Source organism: Ascaphus truei, chromosome 7 (assembly GCF_040206685.1).
Source record: "Ascaphus truei isolate aAscTru1 chromosome 7, aAscTru1.hap1, whole genome shotgun sequence".
Classification (NCBI taxonomy): Eukaryota; Metazoa; Chordata; class Amphibia; order Anura; family Ascaphidae; genus Ascaphus; species Ascaphus truei.
In genome coordinates this window covers 85,469,013-85,481,041 of record NC_134489.1, presented here as the reverse complement: position 1 = coordinate 85,481,041, position 12,029 = coordinate 85,469,013, and the positions used below count along the sequence as shown (strand labels likewise).

Sequence of the window (12,029 nt, the reverse complement as noted above, 5' to 3'; positions counted from 1 at the left end):
GGTGAAAATATAAATATGTAGGTGGCAATGTATTACACTAGTATAACCTGCCTTTTTGTCTTATTCAGTACATTACATGTTCTCTTGTTCTACCACATTACAACCAAAACACTGAAAACAAAGAGCTTAATCAGACAATGACAACTCTGTTCTTCGTGCAGAAGACGGCATTGTCTTGGGTTTTACATTCAATGCAGCCTTTAAAGAATTTGTTTTCTGTTTGGAACCAAAAACACAAAGGCAGCGGTTTGTATTCCTGAAACCGGAGAGCATGGTGTTATTGGTGCCATGGATTGTAAAAAAAAAAATGAAGGTTCTTCTTTCTCAAATATAGGGATCAATTGTTATCTCTCGTCTGCAATTTGTATTTTGTTAGAAATTACATTTTTGTATATATACTGTAGTTTCACCCTTTGACGGGCTTTGTCCTGGAATAAAAAGGCTTGAATTGTGGATATCTCGCCAATTTTGTTTCTTAAATGTGATGTGCTCGAGAGAAAGTGTGTTTCTGTTATTCATGAAAAGATAGGAAAACATTTTTGTTTGTTAATTTTTATTGTAGAATTGTTACATTTTTTCTATATTTTAGGACTGAAAGTTGATTTAGTTATAACACGTTAATATTTAAACTGATTTCGTCTTCTTAACAGTAGCGATCATTCAAACCACAGAATGAACCACAATGACATGGAAGGAGCAGTGCTTTCTGATAAACTATTGCCTCTTAAGAAATTGCACACATCACCAGTATTGAATGGGTTAATTTTAGACTACCTGTTTTATTATGTGTTTCAAAGGCAGGCAAATGATTTTCAACCATTTACATGAGCTTAATTTGGAGTAACTATGGTTTATTGTTGGTATGGCAATATTGGACCTAGAGAAGAAGTATGTTGTTTGTGATGTCTTTTAATGGACCAACATGAGAATTATTTGTACTGTAGATGAAATTATAGTGTACATAGTTACCGAGACCTGTTTACTTACAGTATGATGAAGAGACCTGTGAGGTTTTCAAACTGCGGTGCACTGTAATTTCTATGAAGATCTTTCATGTTGGTCCATTATGACAAATCTACGTAACTGTATTTCAGCATCACTGCTACTGTAGGAATATAACCAAAAGATACCAGTGGACAATAATTGGTAATATAGGGCCGTTCTGATTCTACCATAAATGTGGGTATTAACAAATATAACGTGTGCGCATATATACACATGTATGTGACCACAGAATTTTTTCACATACCAACTCTTAACTTATACAGAAATATCCAAACTCAGTTTAGGTATTTTTGGTATACATTAAAATGGCATACAATTGGCTTACATTTTTACAAGATACCAGGCATAAAAGGTAATTAGTGCAATAGCTAAATACGTTTAAAGAAAGCTTTCTGGAGCTCCTTCTATGAGGTTGAAGATAAAGGGATCCTTATTTCTCATGTTGATATTATTGTATTTCCAGATCTGAGATCCCGTTATACTTGCTTTAGTCCAAGGTTTTCTTGCTTTATCATTTTATGAAACAAACCTGGGCATTGTATCACACCATTCACTGGTAAACTATCACTAACTGGTTACTGGAAGTAGAGCGGGGTGACCCACTCCAGTCCCCACCAACAGGTCAGCTTTTAAGGATACCCCTGCTTCAGCACAGGTTGCTTAGTCAAAGGCCGAGCCACTGATTAGGCCACCTGTGCTGAAGCAGAGATATCCTTAAAACCTGACCTCTTGGTGGCCCTTGAAGACTGGAGTTGGCCACCCCTGAAATAGAGGGACGAAAACCTGCATTATGTTAATCAAATGAGAAACAGCTAGTCAACAGATTGTGTACAATTAAAAAATGGGGGGGGGAGGGAATGTGAGATCTATAGAATACAATGATTACAGATTCATCATAGACTCAAATTCATCAATTCTTTGCTTTGTGTTTCCTTTCCTGATCTTGCGGTATGATACAGTATCATATCTTGAGTAGCTATGTCTGGAGATATCAGGTCTACTTCCGATGACTTGCTGTTCTTCAATTGATTCAGAATGACTAACACTCGGACTGACGGAAAGGGACTCTTCTGGACCATTTTCTTGCTCATCAAAAAGTGAATCCTCTTCATTTTCTTTGTCACTTTCAAGGGGCCTGATTATTTCCTGTGTTTCAAGCATCGCAATCTCGTCTTCGGCTTGTCCACTCAGGTTTTTACCATGCGTGTAACGCAATAGATCCACTGTTTCCGTTAGGCTTACAGCTTGTTCTTTGTGTTGCTGTCCACATGTTAAGTCGTTCTGCTCATGCACTGCACATGCAGGAATACTGTCTGATTCTGAATCTGCGGAGAGAAATATTTTATCATTAAATATTATTCCATGGGTAAGTCAAGTGCTATTCAACCATTACTCAGCATGAGTATTCACTTTACATCAGGCTGTGCAGCCTGCGCCCGCTCTGCAAACAGCTCTTTCTTTAAAACACCACCCAACCCCCTTTCCCCCCCCCCCCCCCCCATTGGTGTGAGATGCGTAAGTAGGGCCCAACTTCTGCGAACGAGCGGCACCTCAGGCTCTCCCAAAGGGAATAAAAAAGTGTGTGTATTGTGAGGAGCTAAGGGGAATGATGGGGGGCGGAATTGCAGGGGAGGGGGGTATTGTGTGCATGTGTATTGTGGGGAAGGATATTGTGTATTGTTGGGTAGGGAGGTATTATGTGTGTGTGGTATTGTGGGGGAAGGAGGTAGTGTGTGTTTGTTGTCGGGCAGGAGGGGTATAGTGTGTGTATTGTGGGGGGGGGGGTGGTATTGTATGTGTGTGTTTATTATGGGGCAGGGGGGTATTGTGTGTGAGTGTGTTGTGGGGGAGGAGCGGTATTGCGTGTGAACTGTGGGAGAGTGAGGATGGGGGAGAGATGAATAGGAGAGAGAGAGATAGAGAGAGAAAGAGAGAGAGAGAGAGAGAGAGAGAGAGAGAGAGAGAGAGAGAGAGAGAGAGAGAGAGAGAGAGAGAGAGAGAGAGAGAGAGAGAGAGAGAGAGGAAGAGGAAGAGTGAGAGAGCGGGGGGAAGAGTAAGACAGTAGAAGAGTGAGCAAGAGAGATGGGAGGGGGGCCAGTCGACTGAGCCTCTGATTAAGCTTCCTATACTGAAGCTGGGATATCCACAAGACCTGACTTGTTGGAGGAGGATGGGGGGGGGGGGGGGTCCTTGAGGATTGAAGTTGAGAACCCCTGTGTTAAGGTTAATGCAAAGACTTAACATTACTCACATCCAGACCCTGAAATAGGATTTTTACAAGGTCTGGACAGGTGTTATTTCTTTCTCCTCTCCTTTTCTGTTTCTCAACTTGAGCGAACGAAGTTAACCCTTAAACGTACGTAATGTCAAATTATTGGAAGACAAACACAACAATATGCTACAATATGTGACATTAATCCTATGCGTATGAGGTGTAGTACTGCCGTTGTTTTTGCATATAATTCACTTTAAGGATACCAAGTTAATTTAGGGAACATAACATCCGTTCTTATTTTAGGTAACGTCACGTTACGAGTCCTGATTTAACGGAGCTTTGTGCAAAGATAGAAATAATATTTAAAGCTTTGCCTTAGTTTAACCATGCACCCACATTTTCCACCTGTTACCCAAAATAAAACATAAATGTTACCGATCACTAATCTCCTGTACTTGAAGCTAACATAATAAAGGCGTAGTGCTTTGTCTGACAATGCCTGCTAATAATTTATTGGTGCTTCAAATGAACGCAAAGTGCTAATCTTCCTACAGTATATTATAATTTTGAATCCGTCAAGGCTAGATATAGGCAAATGTGTGATTTGCGTGTAGCCCCTGTAACAATTAGTGGGTACTGCTAAGCAGGGCGGGCCCTAAGAAACTGACCAAGTTGAGCCGGGCAGATAGAGCCATAGTGTTCCGGTATAGACAGTCCTACGGGTACGAGTATCCTTATATGCCTGAACCCATAATGAGAGAAATTGAAGAGAACCGAGACAGTTGGCTCAGGGAGGCCATACAAGAATACTTAAGAACAAAGTTTGGTAAGGCGGGTTACCACAACGAGGACCGAATCAGTGAGGTGGTCCGGGTCTGGAGTATAGGACGGTGCATATACATGCACAGTGTAATCTACCGGCCAGAGTCTGGGTCGGTACAGCCCTATTATATAACTGTAACTGACCATAATGGGAGAAAGGTCAGGAAGCCTGACCCAAAGCACTATTACTAGTTGGTTCTCCCCGTTGGGAGTACCCCGCTAATGTTACTGTTAGGCCACCTGGTGGTTGGCTCAAAAGATAACCTGTCTTGCACTGTGTTTGTTTCCCAGGTTTGTTCTCCGCAGGATGGTGCTGCTAAAGCTAGGTCCAAGTGGGGACCATTGGATTCCATCAGAGGGAGAGTGTAGTCCCTGTAACAATTAGAGGGCTACCAATCCTTCTCCTACTGGAGTAAGCCCTGGTAAGGCAGGTGCCAGTAGCAATCATGGGTTTCCCCCCCCCACCAAGCCCTGCCTGGAGTGATAGAGGTAGGCCCCTGACTCTGTAGCAGGCCTGAGACAGAGGGGATGTCCTGCTGACATCATAAGGGGCAGGGCTGTATCTATTAAGTGGGCTGCTCCTGTGTGTGTCATGTCAGTTGGTGTCAGTTCTGTGAGAGCGGTTGGAGAGTCAGTTCTGTTGGAGTATCAGTCTGGAGGGAGTGGAAGTTGAGTCTGAGAGTTCTGCCTGGGAGGAGGAGAGCCTGTGACAATCTGTTGCAGTGGAGAGAAAGATGTGATAGTCTGATGAGAGTGGAGAGTGATGGAACCAGGAGAAAAAACACTCGGCCATACAGATTAGAGCTGATAGCACTCTAGTGCGTGGACCAATGCCCCTCACCCTGCTGAGGGGGTGAGGGGGAGATCAACCCTCACCCAGAGAGTATATCCTGGAGGTGGGGGTTGGGGTATTGAAGCCCCTAACCAGCCCATCCTGCTAGGGTACAACCTGGAGGAGAGGAGAGGAGGAAAGGCCTGCAATTATACGTTTGGAGTGCACTGCTGTATATGAACTGCTATGTGCCGCTGTGCATGAAGTGTTGCTGTGTCATTGTGCAAGGACAATAAAGAGTACTGCTATTTTATACAAAAGACTGTGTGGAGTTTAAGATCACTCGCCCTGGGACCAGGGTTTCTTCTGGGAGGATCTTAACCTATCCCTATAGGTCTCGCCAGAAGATGGAGGCGCTGTACCACCCCTGTTGCTAGAGAAGATGAAGGCATATACCCCAGAGCCTGTCCCTGTTATCCCCCACACCAACGCAGGAGACTCAGGCCCTCCTGTTCCAAGCAGGTATGCACCACCCAATTACATGTAGCCAGCCCTTAATACACCTTAGAGGCACGATCTGTGTCTGGGGGGGGAGGGGGGGAAACATGGGCTACATGCGGAATGAGAGGTGATTCACGTGATATATATATATATATACACATATATATATCCCTTCAAACAATATGTTGCAAAATACCTATGTACAGAAAGGAGCACACCTAATAGGAAATGTAAAGTATATTTAAATGACATATATATATCCCAGGTATCTCAGGTGTGCTTCCTTTTGTGCACAGGAATGTTGCCGCGGTTGTTTGAAGGTGTACTTGAGGGGGTATATAAAGAGATGAGCACATTTTGGGTGGCGGATTTGGATCCACAGCAGATTGGCCGGTTTCATTGGTCCGCAGATTTCAGAGGATCAATCTCAAAATATGTGAATTGCATGTTTCCGATTTTTTTATTATTATTGCACCGATGGATTTGTAGAATCCACCAACGAGTTGCTGAATTCGCGGATTTGATTCTACAAATCCGTCAACGGATTGTTTCCAATGGCAGTTTTTGATGAATCCGTGCAGATTAAAACCGTCTGCGCATTTTACACTGCAAAATGGATTTGGGGGGAAAATGCGAGAAAATTAGGGAAACTGATTTGGATGGATTCGCCCGTCTCTAGTATAGCACTTGGGACTAATAAAATAGGTCTCTATCTATCATATCTTGCCATATTCACAGTGGTCGAATGTCTGCTAATCATTTCCCCTTTATCCCCCTTTCTAGTCATGGCTGTATCACACTCAATAAATTGTTAACGCTGATTGGCTATCGTACCAACCAATCAATGAGGAGCTAAGGGAAATGATCAACCCTTTCCCTGCCAGAGACCTGAAGAGCACTGCAATTACTTAGATGAAATAGTAATGAGGGGCAATTGCTGAAGTGAAATAGTAATGAGGGGGAATTGCTGAGGTAAAATGGATATGAAAGGCAAGTACTGAGGTAAATAGATATAAGAGGGACTTACTGAGGTAATATATTAATGAATGGGCAATTACTGAAGAAAACTAGATGTGAGGGGTGTTGGGTGGGATTAATGAGGGATTATGAGATCACGAGACAACGGAGGACAGTGGATGCTGGAACAAGGTAAAATAGATATAAGGGGCAACTACTCATGTAGAATATATATGAGGGGCAGTTTCTGAGGTAAAATAGAAATGGGGGGGGGGGTCATTACTGAGGTAAAATAGATATATAGGGCAATTAATGAGTTAAAATAGATATAAAGGGGATTACTGAGGTAAGATACAGCTCAATTGCTGAGGTACTGATGTAGCAAGATTTACTGTCTCAGGTGCCTTGGGAGAAGCAACAAAAATCAAGACAGGGTCTTCCGTGGTCACGCTTCAGGGGGTTCCTGGTTTCAGATCAGACCCCCTGTATCATTAATCCTCTGGAGCCAGTGCTGCCACTGGGTGGCATGGTACTAAGAATTGTAAGGTTTGCTACATAATAACTGCTTCTTCTTGTATAGCGCTGCTAGTTTTATGTAGCGCTTTACAGAGATATTTTGACGGCATAGTCCCTGCCCTGTGGATTTTATAATCTATGTTTTTGGTGAATGAGGCACAGGAAGATCAAGTGACTTGTCCAAGGTCACAATGGGCCGACACCAGTACTTGAACCAGGTTCCCCTGCTTCAAGCTCAGTGCCAGTCATTGTCTTTACTCACTGAGCCGCTCCTTCTCCCCGGTCAATTACATGTGAGGGACATTAGCTGAGGTGAAATAGATATGAGTGATTGCGTTCTCTCGAGTTCCAGGATTCAAATGTATGATGGTTCAATCTGAGAAACCTGATGTACCAAATATTGTTTACAAAGAAGTTTTAAATGAAAACAATTTATAACCATCATATTTTCCTTTCTTTTTTCTTATAACAATGAGTATTTTTACGTCTAAACAGGAACGTTTACTAGTATATTATTCTTTTTAAAATAAGAACCTTCATTTTGTTCTTGATATGGGACATAACATGTTACCATCCATTAATGGAGGCTTTGTAAGTCAAACAATGTAGTTTCATTTAACAAATGTATTCTTTCTTTATTTCAATGTTTTATCATGATCACATACTTCATTGGGAAATGACCTACAGTATTGTAGTTTGTCTTTGAATGGGAAAACAAACATCAAAATAGTAGATGTGTGACATTGCCGAGTACTTTTAATTTTCTTACAACTAGCTACATTTATTAACTCTAGAGCTGCTCCATAAGGACAGGCTCCATATATTTATTCATACATTATGTCTTCAATCTCACTATTTTGGTGTTAATCTCAGTTCCTTCCCTGCTGGAAAGTCCTGTTGTTTCTTAATCCACAATATATATATATATATATATATATATATATATATATATATATATATATATATATATACTGTAATATATCCTACTTCTCTGCTTCCTGTAGTTTATTCAACATGTGGCAAGAATTTCTCTCACCTATTTCTGAGCTTCCTTTGTCCTCAAATTCTAAGTCTTCCTCTTGCCCTTCTCAGCTCCATTACTATGGGCCGTATTCTATAAATGCTGAAGAGGCAAAAACAGCTTTAAACAATATATATACACACATATATATATATATATATATATATATATATATATTATATATATATATATATAATTATCCCCTATATAACACTTGTAAAATTTAAGCAACATATTGTGACATCATCTCAAGTTCTACAATACTTCTCCCGTGCTGTACCCTCTCTCTGGAATTCCCTACCATGCACCATCAGACAGTGACGCTCCCCCATTCAGACATTTGAAAACTTCCTGAAAACACCTATTCAGGGAAGCCTATATGGCATACCCCCTAACATCTACACCCCCGCCCCCCTCCCATCCAACCCTATTGGGACCGGCTGTGCAGCTGGACCAAACCACACTAACGCCCTAACATCCATATCACGGGAGACCAGGACTAACACACAAGGGATCAATTCGCCAGACCGAACCACAGAGTTTATAAAATTAATTTATTGGAAAAAAATATCCACAACTATTTATAGTAAATCAACACACACACTTTCAACTGGGAAACTGGGGTATCCTATAAAACTAGGAGCAGGGATCTCCCTAAAGAGATTTAGCCTGTTGTCCTCCTGCAGTGTCCACTGCAGCTTGTCCTATTTGCCTCACAGCTTGTTTCCAGCTGCCTCCATTCCCAGCTTCTCCAACTAAAACACTCTGAGCTCACAGCTAACAAAGAGCTGATCTGATATCATCTAGCTATTTGTTTGCAATATGACCCAGCCCCTGATTGGTGCGGGGAAGGGCAACACAAACACAGTTACATGCAGAGCCTTACTTGGGAAGATCACAGCCCACTTTACAACATTCCCAACTGAAAACAAAATGAACCCCTGGTCCCTGGAGTTCTGCAACCAGGCTACAGAATACATATACACATATAACATAATACAAATGCATAACTGACAGGTAGGGGTAATGGCAGACTTGACCTTTAGTAAAAGCAGTCACATTTACCCCTACCGTCACAATCCAAACCCCCAAACCTAAATGGGATAAGCAGTGCGGCTGGACATACTCTATCCTGAGACATACTCTATCCCACAATGAGCAGCCACTTTACCTTTTGTTTCAACATTGCCCTCCTTCCCTCTATATTGTAAGAGCGGGGCCCTCATTATTTTTGTCTGTTTGCGCTTCTTTGTCTTTACTTGGTATGTCATTCTGTTTATGTAATATACATAACGCTGTTCCCCTATTGTACCGCGCTGCGGAATAAGTTGGCACTTTACAAATAAATAATTTTATTTCAAATCAATGCTATACTTATATTTGCATTTTAACATTAGTGCTGTGTGTTTTATCTAAATACATTTAGATTGTGTTTAGTTAGAACTGTATTTCTTTGCAGCATACTACTCTACGTAATGCCTTACTTTGTCCACATAGTGTAATGCGGAGTGGAAGAAACAATAATTGTGATAAGGGCATTCTTTGAAGTAGAATTTTAGTAGATGAATGGATACTGGAGAAATGTAGGTGATGTATTTTAATTAACCAAACCACAGAGTTCTTAAAACATGTACTTGTGAACAATCTTTCAAACCTCACAAATCTCTTCTTCAGAATATAATAATAGCATGTTCTTGTATAGCGCTGCTAGTTGTTCGTAGCACTTTACAGAGACATTTTGCACGCATAGGTCCCTGCCCCATGGAGCTTATAATCTACGTTTTTGGTGCCTGAGGCACAGAGATATAAAGTGACTTGCCTAAGGTCACAAGGAGCCGACACCGGGAATTGAACCCTGCTTCAAACTCAGTGCCAGTCAGTGTCTTTACTTACTGAGCCACTCCCTCTTCAAAATGTATCTGTCAATATATCTTGCATGCAACATCTTTGAAGAACTCATGATATATAAAAATGTATGATTTCTTGCATTTACCATACCATTTGTGAAGTAAGGGTTGAGTGGTACAGTATTTGTAAAAGCAAATTACCCCTGTAAAAAGTCAAAACAAGGGGTCCTGGAAAATGGTTTGTAAAATACATTGAAATTAATTCAAATGTAATCATCCTACCTAATTTCTTGTTACACCCTCCCAAAGCATCTTCATCTGTTTCTGTTCCTTGGCATATTATAGCTTCAGGTTCTTTTTCAAGCATTATACTACTTTCCCCATGTTTGACTGGAAAACAAAAATAACAAGACAACATTAATATCAGGCTTTTCATGCAGCAGATGTTGTTCATCTTGATTCAATAATATATGTCTAGTTGGCAAAGATAAATGCTTGCCAAGCAAAATGACTCAACAATGTAATTATTCAATGATAAAGCCAAAATACCTTCCGTTCTCTTCTCCTCATCTGCACCTAGTACTTGAGTTATACATGTTGCTTTATCCTCGAGATGGATCTTGCTTTCTTCTTTGTTTCCTTTTGTAAGTATGAAGCCAGAATCCCATCCAGGCGTCTCACATTGAACTGTCCCAGCTGATGTGGCCATTTGATCAATAATATCAGATATCTGTACTTGAGCCTTTTCTAATGGTGCCGTTCCGTTATATTCTGAAGTTCTTGTTTCTTCTGCCATGGTTGCTCTGGTATAGACTGTTGTAATATCCTACACCAGAAACCTAGGACATCAATATTTCTCAACAAATATAACTCCGAATATGCAGGTACTTTTTCTGTCCTCTAACAGGCTTCTTGTGAAGATTCACAACTAAAACAGTGAGTGCACAATGACATTATGAAGATGTGTCAAATCTGTAGCAATATTCCCTTCCCGGAGATCTGTTCTTCATGTTTACTGGAGTTGTCTATGGATAATAATATGCACATTTTTCCTTTCTTATAAATGAACAACTAGAGCAATCAAGCCAATGATTGCTATGCAACATGTCAGGCCAATGGTAAGAGAGATTTTGCATTTGTACAATAATGGCTCTTTGTGCGTTCAGTTTAAACAGCAGCAACAATTGTTCTTAATCTTTAATCTCAAGCAAGTGACCACCTTTAGTCATACTGTATTAGCTCCCTGAACAGCTTAAAAATCACACTGGTTATTTTGTTCTGATAATCCTCAGAGAAAAGTAATTAGAGAACGGGTTCATATTTTATAAACTAATCATCACAGTACTATGTATGTTAAACTTTTGACACAATTACACACAAGATAACGGTAATTCTGCTCTGATACTGAGATCACAATCAGGTACATTATTCTTTGTGGGGAAAAATCCGTTATAGCAAGAACAGTAAAATAATATAGCAGGCTATTTGCAATCACTGTTTTTGGAAGATGATGCCCATTTCTTCTTTGTGTGTACCTAATTCTGTATTCCCATAATGATGGTGAATAGAGATGTGCAAAACCTTCGGCCAAGGACACGTACCAGGCGAAATTTGCCCTTCTTCAGTCAATGAAAAACAACAACGACCTAGTCAGTTTGCAAGCGATTTGCCAAGTCTATGGGCCAGATGCACTATGCAGCTGACCACAGTACTGTGAGGTCACGTGAGCTCATCAGGACATCATAATACACTGAGTGTTGGTGAGCTATAAATGCTGAAGCCTGGAGGAGCTATCATTTGTGGTCAGCACTGAGCAAAGGAGGAGAGTTTCCTTATATCACCATCAATAACATCCTGATGACCAGTGGAGGCACAGAGAAATAGATGATGTGAGTGCAGTTTATTCTAACAAGGGGCAGTTGGGACAGGTGATGGGATGCCAATCTACATGTGCATATTGAACATCAGCAGAATCCACCTTGGGGGAAATTCCAACAGCACGCATAACAAACATATCATTATCTAATTATTAGGAGATAAGCCAAAGATAAAAACAATGGGGTTTATATATCAAACTTGTTTTATAGGGATTTTAATTAACTGCTCTGAAATTAATAGGGTGCCTCTGTAATTGAATGATATTAATAGGGGTGAAAAAAGTCCCAAGAAATACTATTTATCAAAGCAGCACCAGGTGTCAAAAAAGTAATCCAGTTAAAAGCGTGATTTATTCCTTGATAAATATATTGCATTTTGTTTTCACCAATTTTGCCTTAGTTTTGCAGCCAGAAGACTTTGATAAATAGACCATACTGCCTTACCATATCATTATTCTGTTGACCCTTTGAGTGTCCTAGTATGTAGCTTGTGACG

General features: G+C 40.7%; 1 protein-coding gene across 1 annotated transcript; it reads right to left on the bottom strand.

The window, feature by feature from the left end:
* Positions 1-521: 521 nt before the first annotated feature.
* ERMN (ermin) lies at positions 522-10,707 on the bottom strand. The gene is made up of 3 exons (XM_075609351.1): positions 10,206-10,707; positions 9,939-10,046; positions 522-2,330 (listed from the first exon to the last, which is right to left on the bottom strand). Exons 1-3 carry the CDS (start codon positions 10,450-10,452, stop codon positions 1,888-1,890), a joined length of 798 nt encoding a protein of 265 aa, XP_075465466.1. The 5' UTR covers positions 10,453-10,707; the 3' UTR covers positions 522-1,887.
* Positions 10,708-12,029: the final 1,322 nt, after the last annotated feature.